This window comes from Nesoenas mayeri (assembly GCF_963082525.1).
Source record: "Nesoenas mayeri genome assembly, chromosome: 1".
NCBI classification, from domain to species: Eukaryota; Metazoa; Chordata; class Aves; order Columbiformes; family Columbidae; genus Nesoenas; species Nesoenas mayeri.
The window spans coordinates 75571916-75594965 of record NC_137541.1 but is presented as its reverse complement, the minus strand read 5'-3'; the positions used below and the strand labels follow the sequence as shown (position 1 = coordinate 75594965).

The 23050-nt window shown below is 36.7% G+C and overlaps 1 protein-coding gene across 3 annotated transcripts; it reads right to left on the bottom strand.

Moving 5' to 3' along the window:
- Positions 1 to 336: 336 nt before the first annotated feature.
- INTS13 (integrator complex subunit 13) lies at positions 337 to 22987 on the bottom strand. 3 transcript variants are annotated; one of them, XM_080358761.1, is made up of 17 exons: positions 22708 to 22987; positions 21147 to 21378; positions 19666 to 19740; positions 18090 to 18292; positions 17644 to 17724; positions 16356 to 16446; positions 13619 to 13747; positions 11855 to 11939; positions 10536 to 10625; positions 9473 to 9562; positions 7847 to 8025; positions 6837 to 7007; positions 6321 to 6475; positions 5074 to 5304; positions 3866 to 4005; positions 3074 to 3209; positions 337 to 2248 (listed from the first exon to the last, which is right to left on the bottom strand). In XM_080358761.1, exons 2-17 carry the CDS (start codon positions 21369 to 21371, stop codon positions 2209 to 2211), a joined length of 2121 nt encoding a protein of 706 aa, XP_080214887.1. In that variant the 5' UTR covers positions 21372 to 21378; positions 22708 to 22987; the 3' UTR covers positions 337 to 2208. The 3 variants fall into 3 exon arrangements, with proteins under 3 accessions (XP_080214887.1, XP_080214885.1, XP_080214886.1); XM_080358759.1 differs by having other exon boundaries at positions 21147 to 22021; positions 22708 to 22816; XM_080358760.1 differs by lacking the exons at positions 21147 to 21378; positions 22708 to 22987 and having other exon boundaries at positions 19323 to 19808.
- Positions 22988 to 23050: the final 63 nt, after the last annotated feature.

The following is a 23050-nucleotide window of genomic DNA, read 5'->3' as shown; positions in this document are numbered from 1 at the left end:
CCTCTATATGACTACTTCAATGCTTTCCAGAAGCCATCCAGCTCTAAAGTTTGATGTAAAGGTCAACAAAGCAGAAGAAATTCACTGCAGTCAATCATCTAGACTTAAGAGCGGCAAAATCTAAATCTAAAGGATTGCTGCAGGAAACATCAGCCCTTGTAGCATCTCATGTCTCAGTAAGGCTATTCAAATACTTAGAATACAGGCCAACAGTCAATCACCTTGGAGAATCAGGCCCCATTCATTTAATCACTTACCTGGCAGATGTTCCAGAAGTGGAAAATGTAGTCAGTAAACAAGCTAAACAAATACATATTTTAATAGCAGGTGCAGAATTTTTCTTTTCCTCTAGTAAGGTATTTAATCCCTGTGCATATTTAAGGATTGCAGTTAAATATTAATGGCGTATCAGAAGGTGCAACACATGCAATTCCCAAGGCACAGGTTAAGCTTTTCAGTTCTGCTTCTCTAGATTAGCAACAAATTTCAGAAAACTGACATTTACATGTTTCTTCGTTTACAGACTTTAAAACTCCTTTAGTAAACAAAATAGCCAGACTGATATACAGTACAATCTCATTTAAAAAACCCACACAAAAAAACCCCAAACCAAACCAACAAAAAAACCCACTGAAAACCACACACACAAACCCCCAAACCAAACCAACAACAAAAAAAAAGAAACAATCCGAAAACAAAGAAAAAACCAGGAACATAAGAGAAAAAAATAAATCCATGGTAGTTTTCTCCATCAGAACATTTCAGATGGGCTATCAAGAGATGTGGTGATGCAGCGCATCCTGTTTTTCAGTTAGGTAGTGAAAATAAAAGTCTTCAGAATTTAGGACTCAAAAATGCATTGCTTCTGTAAAAGCTACATAATGTTGAGTACGATAAAAAATATCATGCAAGTACTCTTTAATCGCTCTGTAAAAACGGTTCTAAAATAATGTTATGGAAAACACATCTACATCACAGTAGCTAAATAATCACCTTGAAACTACACATGGTATTTTAACATAGGCAGATGAGTCCTTTCTTCAGCTATGTAAGTGAAGAATACTTGCATGACATTTGTGTCCAGATCTAGTCACCACAAACTATGATATTTAAAGTTTCAGGTGAAGAAATGTGAATATATTTAGTTTCAGAGAAGCTCACAAAGATGTGTCTTAAATCAACTTAAACTATAACATATGAAATCTGTGAGACCTTCAGTTGCTTATACAATCTGGAATAATGCAGATCCTAGGAAGGCTGATACACTTGGATAGCTTAGCTATTTATCTTTTCTTTGCACACTCAAGTTGGCCCACTTGGAAGCCAAGGTAAAATGTTAAAAGGGATTAGACTACCCACAGACACTGGGTGAGAATTCTATTCTCCATTACAAGAAAAAGATGCTCTACTCAAGAACACTGAAGACAGATCATCTACTTCGTCATTTCACAGCCATCGATACTCAGAATGTCTCCACATGAAATTCAAAAAGCTTAGACCTAAAACCAGAGACGTCCTAGAGGGCATATTTCATAAAAAAATAATTGAATGATTAGCAAAAAATTTATTTTGCTTTTGCTTACAAAGACAGACTTAATTCCAGCATAACAACCTGAAAGGCTTTGTTTTCTAAAGACCATTTCTAGTCAATTTATAAAAGTCCTTAAACCAACAACTTTCTTCTGTAAAATCACTCACTCCCCAACCCCTTAGATGAAAACCAAGACTGGCATTTTCTCAGTGACTAGGTACTCAGTGTGCAGTCTTTTCATAATTCTAGACTCCTGAGGAAGTTTCATTCAAAGTATTCATGAACCAAAATTAACAATATTATCAGTTAATTCTCAATAACTTGAGGGGTTTTTTTTTAACATCATCACTGATTTTGAAATATTAAACAATACTTATGGAAAAGGACTTCAAACTCTGCCTAACATTTTTGATGACTTGATTTAGTCCATGGCAGCACGGGTTTTCTTCATCCTAAAAACACAATTGTAAAATACTTCAGGACAGCTCCTATTTGCACACTATTCATTTAATGTGATTTGCAGATTTTGTATTTCATAGCAAAAATAAGAATAGAAAAATGTAAAACCCAATCAAAACAGAGCTATACAACTGTACTGAAATGGTACCAACATCAATTCCAGCATTAAATATTTTTGCAATTCAGCCAAGTTTTGTCCATAGAAACCAAACGAATTGTCACTGCCGGCCTGCTTTTCCATTTTCCGTTGTTTCCATTCTGAAATGCAAGACAACAATTGGTAAGGTTTGTATTTGGAAATACAATCAACAGATTAAGAAAAAAAAAAAAAAATCAGACTTAAATATTTTTTATTTCACTAACCATCCTGTCTCTCCCTGCCCCCAACATACACAATCTTATCTCCTCTTAAAAGATAATTCTTTAAGCAGCCATCAGTACATACAGGAAAGATTCCTGAAAAGAAACTTCCCAGCAACAACTGCAAAGAGCCATCTATTATCAACCTCCGTATTTATGTGACTACTGAAAATCTATTTCTAAAATTTAAGCTTTAGCAGTTTCTTTCAAGGTCTCCATTTTCACCGTTCTTATGCTCCTCACTGACTACCAACATATTATTTACTTAAGAGGAGGTTGGTTTGGTTTTTGAGTAATTTTTTGGTAGAACACAGACTAATTTATCAGCTTCATTACAGCATGCCATTAGATTCAACCACTGTTATCGGCAATATTCTTTTATATTAGTTATTCCTTTGGAAGCTAAAGCAAACAACAGACTGGCACAATAAATCTCAATTTAGCTACTATTTAACCCCCTGAAGTTTTAAGTGTTTTGCTTATAGGGCCAATCGTGAAGGCACAGGGAAGACCATTTATCAGCCTTGCTCAGCACAGATGCAAACAAATGAAAAGCAAACACTGCTATAGTTCTCCATCAATACTGAGACAAAGGAAAGTATTTATACATTTTAATTCTCAAAAGAGTAAGATGTCTTCTCAATGCTGTAACTGAAGTATTCCTCCATACTGCATGCTGACTACTGCTAAAATGTTTGTAGTGATGTGTTTACTGATACAAACCCATTTTCTTCTTTCAGATGTTGATATAACTCAGCTTTATTGTTGACAGAGTTCAAACGACCAATAAATTCCTGGTGTTTCCTAGAGTTGGCAGTATTAATCCTGTTGCTCCATAAAGACAGCAAGGACATTGGCCCTAAAATTGCAAGTAAAAAGAGTCTAAGTCTGAATTCTTAAACATTATATCATTATAAGGGCTCAAAAGAAATTACAGACTATGGCTGTAGAACATATTAAAACCACTAATATTAAGCAACCTTGTAATAGAGGCTAAATGAATATGACACATGCAAAGTGATAGTGGCTGAGTAGTTGCTTCAAGTGAGATTGACTCTGCTTCAAATCCAGAATCTGAACATCAGCTCAGCCACTGCAACAGATAACAGCTCTCAAGGAAGAAAAGTCAGTGAGAACTGCCTCTTCCAACAATTAGACCGCTTAAGCATGTTTATATTTATTAGTCAGCAGGAGACAGTGATTTCTGATACCTGTCCTTAAATAGCATTTCTGACACAGTAGCTCACCCCACAACAGCAGAAATCTGTTCAATCCTCTGTCAACCCAAGTGCCTATCAGTAGATCCAAACAGTATCTTGCTGTCTCTCTTTTTACATAGAAGTGTCCAGGTTAACATATTTATCAAGAATTTCTCAACACTGACTGTTTAATTAGAAAGTCTCACTGACTTAGGATTAACTGCAAGAAGACTGAATTCACTGCTGTAGAAAATACAGACTGATACAACAACTTCTATCCTTAAAATATATATCTGTTGCAATTCTTCTGGTTTACCTTTTGCCTTTTCAACTGTGGGCATTTCATCCATTGTAATAAGAGGCTTTTTGTTGGGTGGCTCAGGAGAATCAGGGGAATCTTTGATAACTTCAGCTTCTGCTAGTTCTTCCTTTTCACGATCCAAAAGACCTTTTAACCTTATTGAGAGGGAAGGAAAACAATGAAGCAAAATATGCTAAAGCACCACATATTCTTAATACTATTCTGCACTTCTCAAAGTTATACACAACCTGTATCACAAGAAAATGTATTTTGACCCCTTCGAACAGGTGAAAAACAATATGGAAGACTACCCAAATAATCCTCTAGATAAAGTCTTAAGTAAAGGGAAGTATCTTAAAATATAATTTCACTTAAGTCAGTTAGCAGTACTTATATTGTAGTTGTTGAGACGTGATCATTCTGTATTTTGAAGGAATGACAAAGTAACATAGAATATACAAAAATACCACACGATTTCCTATTTTCTTTCTTTGTGAATTCAGACTTATTTTATAACAAATGCCAACAACAGTGTAGGTGAAAAGGTCCTCCTAAATGATTGTAGCATGCATAAAACATATGCAAATTAAGCTTACTACCATGAGGGTTTTTTAATCTCTTTAGAATATAGTTTGAAAGAGATAAGAGAGACTGACAGATGCTTACCACTTAGACAAGTCACAATAACAACATGAACTACAGAGACAGCAGGTCTATGGACAATCAATCCCAACGTTCAACTAAAGAGAAGCGCCAAATCAATGTGGATTGTTTAACAACTTGAACACTAAACTAATTAAAGCTCAACAGAAAAAACCTGCCTGTCCACAGTTTTCAGTCATGCTTTATATTTTTGTGAAGTAGTTTACCATCTAAGAGGTGGTGGGGTTACAATAAAAGCCAACAGCAGTGACTCCTCAAGCTGCAAAGCCCTGCTAAGTGGTCAACAACTTGTCCAAGAGCCATACTGCTTGTAAAATCTGTTAATTTGAAAAGTCTGATAAGCAGGCACCATACTAAGACGCCCACTTCCCAAGCTTGGTAACAGTGACTGATCAAAAAAACACCCCTGAGATCCTCACTCACTGGCAGTAAGGCAAGGTTACAAACATCAATGCATCAAACTGAAAACTGCAACTGTTTCACCACAATACCTCTTCTCTTTGATGTAGGACCGGACAAAAATTACTATGCTACAGTTTTATTTCACTTTAGAAATTCACCTTTCTGATTCTTGCCATGGCTTATCTGATTCATAATCTTTGCCCAACTTCTCTGACTTGTCTTCTTTGTCTTCTCTCTTTCTACCTCGTTTCTTGCGCTCCTCTTCTTCTGGGGGTTTGCTCCTGCAAGCCATCAAACATTCTAAGACTCGCTGGTGTTTATCAGAATTGTTTATGTGTGCTCGTACAAGGGTCTCCAATTCATTCCACATGATCCGGTACTGTTCATCTCTAAGCAAGGGCAGAAGAAGAGATATTGCATACAGGATTATTTAGATCATTAAACCATTTAATAAATTAAGGTTAAAAACCAGACCTTAAGAAACCAAAAAAAGAAAATAAACCAAACCATCAAACCCAAAAATAACTCTGAATAGATTTTCTGTCTTCTTGTACTGGAGTGTCTATCCATCTCAGATTACTCATCCTTGAAAACTGAAACCACATTGCACGTAACATTTCCCAATTAATGTCCAAAGAGTTAAGTTTAAATTTAAACAGACCATGTCTGCTGAAATACAACTCTTAACTTCCACAAGGTCTCACTGCCAAAAGGCATTTCTGAATCCTCTCAGGTTGTTTGCTAACTATGCAATGTCAGGATACGCAGAGGGCCACATATGTACTGACATGCAAATTAATTACTATTTAATTATTTGGATTAAAAAATTTAGAAAGTACCATGCTGCTGTAAGTAACTTCCAGTCATGTGGATAAATATTCTGTAGCTGAATTCTGTTTCAGCCAATACTTGGAAGTAAAAATGTACACATCACATTGAGACATCGGGACATTATACACTGGTTTAAAGGAGTAGCCCATATTTTAAATAACTGTTTCAAAAGGATTCCACTATTCTAACGTAACCCAATTTTAAAGGCATTGTTCACTTATGATGCTTAAGACTCTTTTTATTAATTTGAAGATGCTCTACTTTCTTTGTCCTAGCTTGTATCAGTCTCTTACCTTTCTTGATGGCTATCTTTGCATTCATGTTTTTTAACACTCACAATACTTGGGTAATAAAATTAGGAATTTTTTTTCCCTAGCATACAGGAATTATCAGTATTGTGATAGCCCCTAAATGATGCAGGGGAAGCATTCACAGTCATTTGCTTTGTGTACTTAAAGCATTCAGTTTACTACCTATTACCTTTGGCCAAATTTTAAAAATTTAGTACAAAAACAATGTCAATCAAACATTTCTGAAAAAGTCCAACATCAACAAAAAGAGACATGCTTGTAACCTTTTTGGACCCTTTCCTCTGGTACCAACTGTTGAAATTGGCAGCGGATCATTTTTCCTCTCCATGTCTACCAAATTGTATATTGTTTTTTGACAGTTCAGAACATCCTCATCAGTCATTGCTTCTTTTACAATCACACTGGCTAATGGCACTACCTGTAAGACAAAAGAAAAGTCAACAAGAAAATCTGTGTGTGTCACAGGAGAGAAACATCAAGAAGAAATTAAAGGCAGTGGAACTAAAGAACAATACACAACAAAAACTGCTCTCTTATCCTAAATCCCAAGCAGATGCATGTTTTTATTACCTAACAGCACTGTAGCTGTCAGGTTCAATATTTTACCATATTTAGATAGCATTCCAATAACATTAAATACAGAATACTTCAGTGAAAATAAAGCTGAAAATAAACTGATTTGTGGCAAGTGATTTATCATAGAGTTAATATTCCATCAAGTGGCAAGGTGAAACTTAATCTAGAACAGAATAAGTGATTACAAACCCCAGGTTACTTACAGCTTGCATGTTGAAGATGGTAGTCTGAGAAATAATCATGGGCCAGTAACGAGTATGTTTCTCTAACTGATCTTTTGCACGTTCCAATGGAATTTCAAGACTTCCATCGATCTTATATCTGGGCTCTAGAAAAGGAGTTAATCGGTTTTCCCTCATAAATTCACCAAAATCCTAATGATAACCAAACAAGATACAATTAGGCATTTCTCTAACACAGTAGCTTTCACTGAACGGGTGAAACAGCATGGTTTTGCTTATCACTAACCATGTACCATCCCCACTGTTAAATCTGACCCTAACAACCAGAGCCCTGTTTCTATCTTTCAGGGTGAACATAAAAACAGTTGTATAAAAATATGGGTTAAAAACTGATGCAAGGTTCTCGATGAGAAGGCCTTCTGGATCTGCGAAGTATTTCATGTACTGTGGTAAGAGTTCTATTATGTTGTTCTGGAAGCTACTTCTGCTTGTTTACAACAGATACCCAGGTTGTGTTGAAAAAAATAAAGGAAAAAAGCCAAAATGAATGGCAACTGATTGTCTGCTCGACATCCAAGTTTCAAAGCTGACAACTTCATCTCTTCTATCTATTGTATAAACCATTCACATGCAATCTATCCTTCTGACAATAAGCAGAATATAGTCCTATGTGCCTCCAAGCCCACAGACAAATCTTGCCAAGAAAAATGTTACTCTATAATCAGAACAAGCTTTAAATACTCATATAGTGCATAAGGATACAAGTACTTCCCTGACATAGAAAGGCTTCTATGAAGCAGGCATAACAATAAGCAGATGTACTACTTTGTACTAAATACATCTCAGTAGCACAAAAAAGAGAGTTTGACCATGCAATCCACTCCAGTTCTCCAGAAAACATACCAACATTTCCTTCACACATTCATTGCACTACATGTCTTGTGATCTTGAGATAAGCAAGAACTTAAAAAACAAACAAAAAACCCAAACCCAAACAAACAAGCCCAGATACAAAAGGAAAATAATCTTACTGTGATGCGGTAGTCAGTGACTCTTCCACCACACCCTTCACTAATTGACGGGGGATCTTCTAGAATTGATCGTGAGCTGCTTAACACATGCAGAAAAATTTCTCCTCCATGACTGCTGAGCATGTGACTAATTACTTTAGAGCCAGATTTGCGTGGCTGTTCCAATAAAACAGAACGACCTGTTTGAAATGAGATCAGTTTCATTAGCTACTGTGTGCTGCATTTTTAAATTAAAAACTACATATACAGTACAGGTTTTTACCTAGCCAGTAAAGACACTGAATCCACCAAAGCTGTGTTTTCACCTAGATGAACAAGAAAGAACTATCTCCCTTGAGTGTTTACTCCTGTCTTTATACAGAACATAGTGTCATATGCTGCTACATTTTACACAGACTAATCAAAAAGGCTCTCTCCTGGGCCAAAAAAAAAAAAAATCACTGTCTCTGTAGAACATTATTCTTAGGAAAAATACATCTATATAAGATATTAAAACAGTATAATGTGTAAGGGCAGTTTGCTAATTTAAATTATTATAGAGTACGTTGTACATTAAACTTATTTGGCCCTACTGCAAAAACTCTCATTAAAAGCAACTTCTAAAAACTAAGAAAATAACCTACTTGAGTATAAAGGTATCAGTTGGTACTATTTGTTAATGCTTGAAATGGATATAATTGTTAAGAGAGAAATAAAACTGCCTTTGTCTTATTTTCAGTAAAATATACTAGGCATATGAGGAAGCAAAACCGGAAGATCAGAAGAGAGTGGTTATCCGCAACATGCTGTTAATTTTGGTTCTAACTATTTTTATTGAAGTACTTTTCAGTACAGAATCTGTAGACAAAATTACATAGCAATATAGTGTTCAATAAAACCACTGCACACTTATTTAGACATTCAAATAACTTGACTAAAAAAACCACCACATTAAAAAGATATTTGTAATGCAATTCTGTTTGCAAACTAAAAAAAACCCCACATGTAAATAACATTGACTACATATTACTTGTTTCGAAGAAACAACTTTGGTTTACCTTTCCAACGTGTATTTAAATGGCAGCCTCTTACAGCAGGATTATTCAGGGCAATGGGCAAGATTTTGCAGATAAGCAAAAAATAACTAAATCTAACCTGCTTTTTGACCAGTCCCAGTGCACATGGGCATGTCTGCTTCAATTGACCAACATACATGGTCATAAAACAGTTAAATGAGCTTTCTGAGCCTGCCCAGCATCTGCTAAGTCAGGTAGAGTCATAAAATGCTAATATTTTGCAATAAAGCAAGCATTGTGATCAAGTGCACTATCACCTCCTGAAAGTGGTATTTCCTACTAAATAGGATAAAGTGAAAAGTATTCAACATTTGGATTCAGAAAAGAACTACCAAAATTCATTACTTGCTCCTTCTTTATGTCTTTCCTCCCATCTTCAAGTTTCAAAACATGCCATTTGCCTTTGAGCACATTTAGTACCTTTATTCTCTTATTTATATGATATGTTAAAAGAAGGTTGACATTTTCACAGTATATAGACATTTACTACACAAACCAAAACATGGTAAGTGCTCTATTCACAATGCTAACAATTAAAACATTAAATAAGTAGCCAAGGACACAAATTTACCATTAAGGAGAAAGTTAGTAAGGCATGAAGAAGGTCTGCTATTTACATCTACTGGTGAAATTCTGTATGCTCCAGTGCAATAGTGTAATTCTGAAAAACAAATGAGTAGAAAAGTTGAGAGTGTAGTTCCACACACAGAAAAAACAACCCACAACAATAAAAGAAAGGAAGGGGAGGAGGCTATTCCACAATCAGCAGAACTGTCTCTCAATCCAGAAGTCTGCTTCTTTTACCACCTCCTCATAATTGTTCCAGTACCCCCAACTCCAAGAATCTATTTCATTCCCAAGCCCCATTTCCAGAAGGACCTCCAGTTGTTTATCTCCTGAATTATTTTGCTGCTGCAGAGTCAACCTCTTATTTCTCTTATCTATATTCTTGACCTGCTGGCTCAAAGAGTCAACATATGTTACTGACAGTCTACAGGGTGCATAAGCTGAATGGTCACGTGGTTCCCACATTAGCCCAAGCCCTTCCGGTCTTTTTCTCCTTTATTCAGACTTGGGTAAAGATCTCTCCCTTACTCAGATTTGAGAGTTAATATAGAGGATTATTCTACTGATAGTATCATTGCATACATTTAATTTCCTTACGAAGCTTTTTACTTAGCACCCCAAAGATTACACTAAAGACAGTACTTGGATTCTTCCTCCTGCCCCTTGGAAGAAAGAATTAAAACTAAATCGGATTCAATGTCTCAAAGCTGCTGTGTTAAGAGACCATCACTGTGGAACTGACAAGGTACACATGGCCCTGTGTGAGGGGCAAATAATTACTGAATAGCTTTGTGATGCTTAAGAGGAGACTGAAAAAAGCCACTGAGAAAAACATTACTACCCTTCTCACTTCTTACATAAACCACTGATTAACCAGGGTCAGAAGAGCATCGTATGACCATTAGTAAAGCAATGTGCAGTCAGTGGCAAGGATTATAGAGCAAGAGGTAAAATCAGCATTAACAAGAAGCAAATTACCTCTCTGTTCAGATTCCTGCCAGTGTACAGAGAGAACAGTGTTCAACTCAAGCTAGAATATCAGTTTTGTAAAAGACCGTGTTACCTACCCACACTGTTTGTTCGAGGAGTACACCATTTTAATGTTACAGTTTCTTTAAATGTGCCATCCCTGCTATTGCCACCTGCGTGGTTATCACCTATAAAATCGGAAAAAATGTCATAACACGGTCAACCATATTTTCTTTATTACAGAAAAAACCTCAAAACTTTTAAGATACAAAACGTTTATAACATGAACATATACAAAATGTAATTAAATTTTTAAAAGCTGGACATCTAACCAAAGCAAAAAAAGTTATTGGCAGTGGCAGTTGAAAAAATAACCTTTTAAAATCAGTAGCTGTTGTAGATACTTTAAAAACCAATTCAGCAAACAAAATACTGCAGCTCCAGAGTATGTTCCATATGTTTGACTCGGCATTTAGAATATTATAGATAGGTTCTGGTTTATGTATAACAGGCAACTTTTTTCTTTTAAAATGCTTAAGACTTTAAGACAGTATCTTTTTTATTTTTCCACAGAAATCAGAACCCTTAACAAATGTTAGAGCTTCAAACGAGACTTCAGCACTTAAAAGGCATACAGTCTAAGCATCCCATAACAGACTGGCACAGGCAGTGGGGTTTTTCACTGCTTGGCTTTGCTTTTAATTCTACTAATACAGAAATTTTGCCCTGACCTATTGACAAAATTTTACATCAAATACTGTTTCCTCAACAAAACAGTTTTGCATAAGGCTTACTGTTGTGTTTTTCTAGCCTCAGTTGACTTATTCACCTCAGAGCAATATAAGGCAATAATTCCAAATTTACAAAAGAAAAAAAAAAGATACTAGGTGTTTCAAACACAACAAGAAAGTTCAAAATCCAAATAACTATTGTCTTTTCCACAGCAATTACTGTCATAAACAGGCCTATGGGATTTGAGTGATGCCAGTTATTATTACTTAACAGACATATAAAAAGCTCAATTGTGCAAGGAAAAATTTTCCACAAATACCCACAAAAGGTACTTCATTTTGTAAAATCACTACACATCTCGTTTCTCATCTATTTTTAATATCTCAATAAAAAGTGTATATGCCCCTCAAATCTCACACAAATATCCTGAACATACGTGAAACCCTGCCTGATGACTTTGACCTGCTTTTTTATTATTATATTCATATTACTATATTAAAATACACCAATAATGATTAAAACTCCAATGCCAACATTACAAATCAAGTTCTTGAGTTGTAAGGAGTAATTGAAAACATGTTAACCATGCCTGAAATTTACATCAATTTGAAGCTCGCAATCCTTCTTTGTGAGTATTTCCAGCAGGCTGATCAAAGGCCACTTTCAGAGGACTGTTTCTACTTACCACTCTTTAAAAAGTCAACGTGTGCCTCTTTGTGATGAAGAAGTTCCACATCATAGTTGGCTGATGTGTTAGCATGTTGTTCTTCCTTTAAAATAGAAAGGTAGAAAGAATAAATACAATTATTTTAGCTAGAGGTCACTGTTTTTATAAATTAATGATTCTACATTTACTTTTCACAGAAAAGAAAACAAAATGTCTCCAAAGTGCATCAGACAACAACAGGATTGCAATGTTGAGGAAACTGTTTCCTCTCTTACCTGTTTAAAGATGCAGCCATCTGCTTTTCATCTTTTTTTTCCCCCTTTTTTGAAACCCTTCTTTATACAAATGTTATGACTGTGCATAGTGTAAAATATAAGTAAAAATTAGGCTTAACTATTTTTATTTAAATCAGTGAAGTTATGGAAGCCTACGACATATGGAATACCACCAGCAGTTACAAGTTACTAAAAAGCAACAAATGATCACTGCAGAACAGATTGGCAATTACTTTTTATAACTAGAAATCTCAAGAATCCAAATAAAAAACCACACTCAGCACTCAATATCATTTTCTTGCACTTAAGATATATAAAAAGTATACCTGTAGCTGCAAGTTTATAATTACAGTATGGATGTTTGTAAAGGGGACACTGCATCTTTAAACAGCTGCAGAGGACTAGTAAAAACAGAACACTAACCTTGGTAATTTATTCCAAGTTAAAAAAAAAAAAACAAAAAAAAAAAGAAAGAAATAAACACAGAGAACCCAACATAGTCTATTACTATAACAATAAAGGCAGAAGGGAGAGGCGCACCAGCATCACACAGGTCAGAAAGTTACAGACAAGGTATTTGCAAACTTAAGTCACATTTATGTCATGACCCATGTCAAAGTTTCATTAAAGCTGTGAAAGTAAGTTTTAATTTCATGTTTTAACATATAAAATCCATACAATATTGCTGGCTTTCAAAGATGCAAGTAACGATTGACAGTATCATTATTTTTTCTTTTTTTAATCGGGAAAGTATATATGTCCCTACCCTTTCTGTTTGTTTGAATACTGATGCTTCAGTTTCAATCATCTCTTGCTGCTTGATCAGAAAATTACTGTAAACTTAATATTTGAAAATTCTTAGTTGCACTTATTTCCTTCATACTAGCAATTAAAAAAATATTAAAAATGCAGACATAACCAACTTTGAATAGAGGATGTTTAATATCTTTCTTAACTAGGTATAATCCCTGTGCCCCTGTTTTTGGCTTACAGATCTTCAAACCAGAAAATCTTTAGTCAAAAATCAGCTAGTAGTTACAAACACCTTTATGTTGGGTGGGCATGATAATGAAACAGAGGAAAAAGAGACTCACTATGCCACTATAATGCACAAGGGTCAGGAATATCTAAATACAACTAGAAAAAAGACAAAAGAATCACAGACAAAGTAATCTGAGGTAAATAAGATTGTATTTATATAAAATAATGCAAACAGAACTGAAATAACACTTGTATTGCTACATAAAAAATTGAGACTCAGCAATACAACATTTTGTTCTGTGATCCTTCTTTACTTTTTCTCCCCCCTTTATTTTTACTAACCTGGTCACAGACATTGAATGTGGGCTAATAAAAAAAAAAAAAAAAGAAACCAAAAATAAAACAGAAAATATGATGTGGAGAGAAAAACAATGTGAAAATTCAATTAAAATAAACATTAAAAGTTTTCAAACAAATCCAGAAGTGATGCAAGCTAGTTAACACAAAGTTATTGACACAATATTACCTTCATAGGAATGTTAGTTATCGTGGTTGAAGCCAGATCAAAGTGTTGTTGTACTAAAACATTCAGTTTTGTAGCCAGATGCCGCCCAGCACGGACACTGTGCACTTCACTGGTTAAAACAGGTGAAAGCTAAAATAAATCGACACAGAGTATTTAGTACAAATGGATTAGGCTCTAGTATCATGCAGCAATATAATTCATTTGAAACTCTAAAATAAGCATGTTTACACTGCTAAATTAAACTGGGGAGAAAAACACCTTCCAAAAAACCCACACCATGAGAAACGGCAAAGGAAGAAGCAAAAAAAACCCCAAGTGATAAAGATTATTGTCTTACAGAGGAAAGTAGTAGTCAAATTATTTTCTTCTGTTGACATTTCAGATTTTTAGTATAACTACAAAAGAATTTTGTAGAAAAGAATCTCAGGAAGGTAGCTATTATAACCCTTTTTATTTATGAAACAATATGCAGGACCAGATGCCTTTCATGTTAAGATTAAGACTTTTTTTTCCTGTGTCTTTTCACTTTCTTACAGACAACACACGAAAACACTGACCCGTGCAGACTGATGAAGAACAAATATATTACAGAATATTTTATATGTACTGGGTTTCAAAAAAACACCACTAAGCACACAAGTCCAACAGAGCACACATGCTTTTGTTACCAAACAACTAAGATATTTAAATACATCATTTCTTATAAGCATCCTTTCACCTTTTTGTATAATAATCTTTACAAGTAGGGTATTTGATGAACTTCAAGCATGTTCTTCATTCCTACATTACCATTTCATTTGGAAGAAGATATGCTTTCCGGTGCTTTTCATTAAAAGGGCATTGTTTGCTAACACTGGAACAACAGAATTTATACACAAAAGCTCATCTTGGTTTCATGAGAAAACCATTCAAGCAAAAGGTTGAAAAATGCTAAAAAGGTTGATGCAAAATTAATTGTGGGTTTTGCATTGTTGAAATTTGCCATTTGATACTGGAATACATTCTTAAACAAATGTGCCTATGTTATTCATCATTTTAATGCACTTTTCTTGCTGCTTTTCTTTTTTTCTGACTTATTACTTGCTGTTTATTTTGTATTTATCTTAGACTATGGAAATTACCTTAGACAAAAAGCAAATTCGAGCAATTTTCCTATTTGAGTTCAAAATGGGTTGTAAAGCAGCAGAGACAACTTGCAACACCAACAACGCATTTGGCTCAGGAACTTATAACAAACGTACACTGCGCGGTGGTTCAAGATATTCCGCAAAGGAGACAAGGGCCTTGAAGATGAGAAGCATAGTGGCCGGCCATTGGAAGGTGACAATGACCAATAGAGAGCAATCATCAAAGCTGATCCTCTTACAACTAAACAAGAAGCTGCTAAAAAACTCAGCGTTGACCATTCTACAGTCATTCAGCATTTGAAACAAATTGGAAAGGTGAGTAAGCTCGGTAAGTGGGTGTCTCATGAGCTGACAGAAAATAAAAAGTTGTCCTTTTGAAGCGTCATCTCCTCTTATTCTACGTGACAACAACAAATAATTTCTCAATCAGATTGTGACGTACAATGAAAAATGGATTTTATATGACAACTTGCAACAACCAGCTCAGTTGCTGGAGTGAGAAGAACCTCCAAAGCACTTCCCAAAGCCAAACTAGCACCAAAAAAATGTCATTGTCACTGTCTGGTGGTCTGATCCACCACAGCTTTCTGAATCCCGGTGAAACTGTTCCATCTGAGAAGTCTGCTCAGCAAATCAATGAGATGTACCAAAAACTGCAATGCCTACAGTCAGCATTGGTCAACAGAAACGGCCCAATTGTTCTCCATGACAACGCCCAACCACACATCACATAACCAACACTTCCAAAGTTGAACAAGTTGGGCTACAAAGTTTTGCCTCATCCACCACATTCCCCTGACCTCTTGTCAACCAACTACTGCTTCTTCAAGCACCTCAACAATTTTTTCCACAGAAAACACTTTCACAACCAACATGCATAAAATGCTTTCCAACAGTTTGTCAAATCCCAAAGCAGGGATTTTTACACTACAGGAATAAACAAACTTATTTCTCATTGGCAAAAACGTATTGATTGCAATAGTTCCTATTTTGATTAATGAAGATTTGTTTGAGCCTAGTTACAATGATTTAAAATTCACGGTCCAAAACTGCAATTACTATTGCACCAACCTAATAACATGTTAGTCTGGATAACATGGAACACACAGTGCTGAACAATACACACATCATTCAGTAACAAACATTTGGGAAAACAGTGCTTGTCTGAGCGAGCAGCATATGCTTGAATAGTGGGACAGTTATTCAACCCATTCAACACCCCAAGAATTTCATGGTTTTCTGTTAGGTTGTTAAATGTGCACTTCCTTCTCAAAAAAGACATCAAACCCAAGACTATCATTCTATGGCATTAAGGGGCTTACTCCACAAAAAATAAGAACCATGAACTATTAATGCAAGAAATCTAAGTAATGAAATAAAAAAGGGGCATACCAGATGTGCACAAAGACTACAGAACAAGAAAAAGCAAGCACTTTAGATGGCAACATGCAGGCTGTCAACTTTTCAAAGAATTATCACCTCTATATTTTTCTACACTTCACCAGGGACCAGAGAGTCAAAACATTATTGCTGAATACTTAATTTACACTATTTGGAGTCTGACATGGTTCTTAACCCTTGGATAGATTTTCTTATTTTAAGTTCCTTACCTCTTTTTTAGGACGATCCGAAACAAGGCTGTCTTCACCAACTGGATAAGTGTGGATTAAGACCAATTCACATTTCTGAATCTGCATTAGACTTAAAAAATAAATACATTCTATTTAGCCTACAGAGTGGCAGACCATCTCCTAGAAATTAGACCAATTTTCCCAAGATTCATCTGATTTGCAGAACACAGCATCAGAAAGATGTACTATAACATGATTTCTGAAAGCATTTTGCAGAAAGTAGGGTACATAAATGACTTGCAAAAGCACAAAATAAATTTTTACCAGAATTTTAAAAAAGTATAATAGTTCCTAACTCTTCTGATGCTATAGCACTGTGTTTCTGTTTGGACATATCAATGGAATAGATCCTTCACTGGTGTAATCTGTTTGGCTTCATTTAACCGAAAATTGACACTACAGAGGATTTGTGTCTCCCAGTGTGTGCACAGGCGTTAATAAGGGGATTCTGGTGAAAATGAAAGCAACTAACCAAATAACACACATCTCCTAATGTGGCCGGAAATATGGAGAGATCAAGACACTGTTCCACATCTCCACCTACAGGAACGTATGACACCACTTTTCTGTCTTTACAGTGGACTTAGAACCCAATTCCCTAGGGCAGCATCCTTCATATATGTATGAAACTGCAATTGCAGCTGGTAAATACAGGAGACTCCTGCTACATAAGCGCCTAAGGAGCAACCAAGAATAGTATCTCAGCCTACTATACACTTTACAAGGCAGCACACAGCCCCTGGGTCAAACAGTTCACTGTTCAATTAGACAAAACATATGGTGGAAAAATTACTTCTTAGAGGAGATGTAACCTATCGTTCAAGAGATTCCTTTATCTCAACTGTCAGGCAACACAATAATTTAGAAATTAAAAACTAGTTTCAAGGAAGTTAGCTATTTTAGTCAAAGAAAGAGTAATGTAAAATTAACGCAGTGTTATCAAGAAAACAATGTACATGTGTTACTGACTACAAATACACAGTATACAACAAGGCACAGTTGTGTCACACTTTGCAGCAAGATGTAGACGATAACAACCTAAAGACATATTGTCCTATGAGGGTAAAGGATGATACTGAAAAGCTAATGGTTATATAGCAGCACCAAGTAAAAAATATGTTTATCACTTTGTACTTCAGAAAGGCATTCATTCAAACAGTTCATCTGAATAAGTTTTAAGTGACAAAAATACGTTCATATTTCATAGAAAGGAATAACTGGCACATGCAGAATAAAAGAAACTACGTTTGTAAAAAGATATACTCACTGATCTGAATTAGCTGCAAGCTTGTTATGTTCATGAATGGTTTCCTGAACACAATCCTCAAGCATCCGAACATGACTGTCACTAGAAAAAAAATGTTATATTTTGAAGGCAGGATAATCGATCTTCCTGTTCAAAGCAACATGCCACCAAATGCTCTCCTATATCAAGTGGGAAATTTTGGGTTGTTACTGTCAGACCTCCATAAATTAAGCCTTAATAAGGCAAGAAATGACCTACCAAAAAAAAAAACCAAACCAAAACAAACCAAAACATCAACCAAAACCCAATAAAACAAATAAACACCACCAACACACAACAAGAAAAAATCCACATCACAAAATAGCTAGCTACTTAGAGCACTAAGTTATGGCAATCAATGAAAACACTTCTACAAATAGATGAAATAACTTTTTTTTTAAATGGAAGAAGTACATTATCATACATACCTTTTTGCATTAGTAATACAGATTATTCTTCCCCTGTTTCCAACACGTTCCGCATTCTCCATGAGCATGGTTCGAGCCTCATGCTGGTATTCTGTAATTTTACAGAGTGCTTCAACTGCTGCAACCAGACCATGAAGTATGCTGCAGCACTCGGGATCCGCCCGAGGATTAGGTGGCCCAACAGCTGCTAATGCTGCCATCAACTAGTTAAAAAGAAAGATAAGTTATTATTGAAAGTTACTTCCCAGCCATTTATGAAAATGATCAGCTAAGAGAAAAGTTATCAGTTACTTCACATGCAAATTAATATTGTTGGAACAAACCAAACAACGATTAAAGACCATTATATGTTCCCAGCCTTCTGGAAAACACCTGGCCTTAAACTATTCTTTGCATTTCCTTTATCAATTGTTACTAAGCCTTGTGTCCTGGTTTTGTTTAAAATAAGAGCAGCTCTCTTTTAGTGAATTTTCCTTTCAGCTAAGTTCTTCTAAGTAACTGCAATTTTCTGAATTTAGCTGCATGTGTTTTCAGACACTGTCTGCTCTGGAGCTGATAGTGGTAGCAAGAGTATGCAGAAGAGGCCGAGGTTTTGACTTATTGCTATGGCAGCCAAGGTTACTGATGAGCTTTGCGGGTCCCATAAGTGAGAGAGGCATATTTGCAAGGAGGGGCAGACAGAACAGGTGACTAAAATTGACCAACTGAGTATTCCACCCCACACAGGTTATACACCCTATAAAAGTGGAGATCACAAGGGTCTCGCTCTCTTCGACCACGGCCAGCATCTGAAGAGGACCCTGCCTGTTGTCCCTGCGATCCAAGGCCTGGTTCCAGACCCTGCATCCCTGAATCCAATTCTGGTTTACTGTGGAGTCCAGCCCAGGACTTCCAGGTGCCTGCCCTGTAGCTGCTGGAGTGATGCTGCACTACCTGGGGAAATTCTAGATGGGTTTTGTATATTTTGTATTATTTTCTCTATTTATTAGTAGCATTAGTAAAGCATTTTTAACTTTTCCAACTTGAAAGTCACTCTCCCCTTTCCTCCTATTACCTTTCCTTAGTGGGGAGGGTGGAGAGTTAACAAGAGCACCTGCCACGGTTTATTGTTGCCCTGCAGTATAAACAGTGACAGCTTGAGAATATGATATTCTCATTTATTACAGAAAAATGCCTGGCTATAATAGCAAGTTATATCAAATATCTTAAAGAAATTCTAACATTATCAGTTACCATGTGCTTTTATTTTCTGAGAATTTTGAAGTTCAGTTGCTCCACAAATTTTTCAGAGGACAAGCCCATTCAGTATGAAACAAAACAAGAGAAAAAAAAAAAACCAACACACTTTTATTCTAATATATGACTTTATGCTGAAAGCTACTAGATTCTTTTAAATTATGTAAAGCTGCCTATAGAGTAGCCCAGCCTCACAGGCTACTACTTAAAATTCTGTTACACAATTCCAAGACCAGATCCACCAAAATTTTAATTAGTTATTTTGTACTGAACATAGTAAGCAGCTACTATTTATTCCGCAATTAAACTAGACTTACAATACAACGGTTAGAAAGCCTACCTCCTGCAAGTTCTGATCTTCTTGAGTCCAAGAATTCAAGACATGAGCCCCAGAATCACTCACAATGAAATTCACCTAAAACGATCAAAAAAGGATGTGTAAGATAACAGCCAATCATACAGATAACAGCCATTATGGCTACTTCCCCCAATCCAAACAAACATGAAGTAAACCTCTTTCCTCTAATACAGATATGTGCAATGACAAGCCCATCTAAAAGACAAAAAAAACACAAATAGCATCCAACCCTCCTATATCCAGTTACCCCTTTGATAACATTATGCTTAACAACTTCTTACTCTATTTATATTTTTGAACCACTAAATTAATTTCTTCACCACATTAGCACTGCAGAATATTATGAAGTGTTTCAATAATCAGGTAATATTTTCAGTAGAATAGCTTATTATTACAAATCACTCTCTAAAAGACTGTCACAGTAGATCACAGGGGTAAATATCCAGCAACATTTAACAAACATCACATTGCAAAATACATTCTAAAGATGACAAAAAAGTCAAGAAGCACGCCTTCCCTCTCAGTTTCACATACTACTCAAGATCCGAGTCAGCCAACTGATTCAAATACACTAAGCCCACACTTGATATAATCCCATCATGGGACTTGACTGTATATTAAATGCTCTGAACCATCGAGTTTAAATTAAAAATACATTGCCTGAGAAACAGGACATGGATCCATCAAGGCAGTGTGGTTGACACACACCAAATCACTGAACTACCAGCGTTAATTAGTGCCTGGCCTCTGCCTCAGCTGCTCCCTGACACAGCCAATATTCCATCATCACTACTTTGTGCCAGTATCACTGTCATAAGCTTATTTAACTCCTGTGGGTTCTTTTTTTGAGGCACAGCACAATGGTTTACTCAATAATGATAAAGGGTCTAAAAAAACAGTGCTTATTTACCCTAATTTATGATACAATGTTACAGAACCCACCAGGCATTTCTTTTTCTAAACAAGGAGCTAACTGTGTGCCAGGAAGCTCCTTTTTTTTCACACTGGTAGCTTCAGGGAGATCCTACCTCTTCTTAAAGCCCAGAATTCCTTCAAAGTTGGCACCAAAAACCTTAGGAAGTACTACCAAGTGTGTTTAGAAACAAAATCCAATTTGAAGGAATGCCTCACTCAAGCTTTTGTAAACTTATAGCTCAGAAGATCACAAAAATAAATTTGTAAGTTACCTTAAAGCACCTCTCCTCAAGTTTTGCACTGAGTTACAAAGTGGCCTTAAGACAATGAAAAGTCCCCAAAATAAATACATAATGGGATTCATACACTATTCAAACCAACTTAAATAGCTATAAAGTGTATCAACAGCACAATTAAATTGTTATAATAAAAATTATATTTTATCTTTTAATCTAACCAACAACTAATGATATTTAAAAACTTGATTAAAATGGGAAAATATCTCTTATACTATAAGCATCATGTGCAGTACAGCTATAATAACTTACCAGTTTCTTGAAAGGGAAAATATCATACATTATTCTACAGTACTCCATGGATGATTCCACTGAACAGGTCCATAGTGACTTCGATATAGGTGCTAGAGGTATAATTCCTTGGGTCCGATTCTTTACTAACATATCGAATTCAACATGTTGTCTACAGGATTCTGCCATATATGGGCAGTGATCCACAACAAAAACAGTTTTATGAGACTCAGAAAAGATTTTCATTTTCTTCCTGAAAGAAACAGATATTAAAATCAGAAGGAAAGTGTACAAGGAAAAAAAAAATCACCTGATTACTGTGCAATTTTTATGGTATAAAGTTATCTTACTAGAATATGCAAGTTTTAACGAAGCTTCCTCTTATGTTATTTAGATTACATATTGCACACATCAGCTCCCACAAAAGTGTTAAGCTTTTTTAAAAAAAACCTACAAAAACTCCCATTTTATGAATCTCTTTACATGGAAACAAACATCATCTAGAACTCTTACCAGATCATATATAAAGTACACTAGATTTCTAATCAGCAGAAACATATATTTCTCAGGAGGAAAAAAAATACAGAAAGTGTGAAAGTATATTGTTGAAAAGGCAACAACGATGCATAGTATTACTCTCCCTGCTTTTCTACTTAGGAGAAACTTTTAAGAAAAAAAAAAAAAAAAAGAGAAACTGCTTGCTATTTAAAGCTTATTTCTTGAAATAAGAAACATGAAAAGAAATAAGTCATTATTAGGTTATACAGACCTGGAAGTAGCATAAACATCAGACTTTTAAGTAGATTTTCAGCCTTCACTTTGCTAGGTACACATTTCTATTTTTAAATCAATATGTGCATCTGTACTTTGATCTCCCACTTACAGACATACCAAGCCTGAAATTATAATGTAAATGTTTCCTATCCAGCAAGACTCAGGAGCACTCCTTGCATTCTTTCCAGTTGTGATGCCTGAGAAACCTGCACGAAGTGTGGTGCATTTTCCTGTTTCGGACCGACAGACTGAGTTTCCCTCTCCTATGGGCATCACCGAAATAAATACTTTTGAAGCAACTATAATGTCAGATCCCTGTGTTAGGGCAGACCCCACGACTTGGAGACCCAAGCTACATAAGAAAATTTATCTTGGAGTAGTGCTACTTAGACCATACACTCCTCATATCAAACTCATGCAACTTCTGGACGTTTCCATGAGGTTTCTAGCATGGAAATCTATTTTCTCTACGCAAATGCTGCTGAATTATAGAGTACACCAAGCCGCAAAACAAAACAAAACCGGGGATATTCACCCAAGCCAGACTACAGGCAACATCTCGCTCTGGGAGGCCGGTTTCCCAGCTACCCTCAGCAGCAGCAGCAGCACGGGCACACTGCAGCCCTCCGGCAGAAGCCAAGCCCGGACCAAGCACTCGCCTCCTGCCTTCAGCCTCACAAAACGCCTGAGGGGCCGTGGAGGCCGAGCTGGTGCCTCAGCTGCAGGCACGCACGGTCGCAAATGACCGGCGGGGTCCGGAGGGGACGAGGTCAGTCTACGAGGCGGGAGGAGGGGAAGTGCCTCTTACCTGGGCCGGCCCCTCCGCTGCTGCAGAAGTCCCGGTCCCGCTCCGCGCCGTGCCCGGGCCCTGCCGCGGGCTCGCTCCGAGGAGGAGGAATGAGGCCCGCGGGGCGCCCTAGACAGGGTCGGGCGCGGGCGCCTCCGGCCCGGCGACCTCCATGCCCCTCCACTCGCTTCCTCTGCCGGCGGCTCCGCGGCGAGGGCGGGGCCCAGCTCCTGCCTCCGCGCCCGGCGCCCGCGGGGGTGGGAGAAGCGGCCGAAGCCCCCCCCGCTCCGCCCACCCCTGAGGCCGCGAGACCCCCGCGCGGCCACTTACGCCGCTGGCACAACGGCTCCCCCAGCGCTGGCGG

Excerpts from the sequence above, each read along its gene's own strand:
- INTS13 (XM_080358761.1), bottom strand. The coding sequence starts at position 21,371 with ATGAAAATCTTTTCTGAGTCTCATAAAACTGTTTTTGTTGTGGATCAC. Across the intron at positions 10,626-11,854 it reads CGTTGACTTTTTAAAGAGTG|GTGATAACCACGCAGGTGGC; the intron begins GTAAGTAGAAAC and ends CCGATTTTATAG. Across the intron at positions 2,249-3,073 it reads CATCTGAAAGAAGAAAATGG|AATGGAAACAACGGAAAATG; the intron begins GTTTGTATCAGT and ends CTTGCATTTCAG.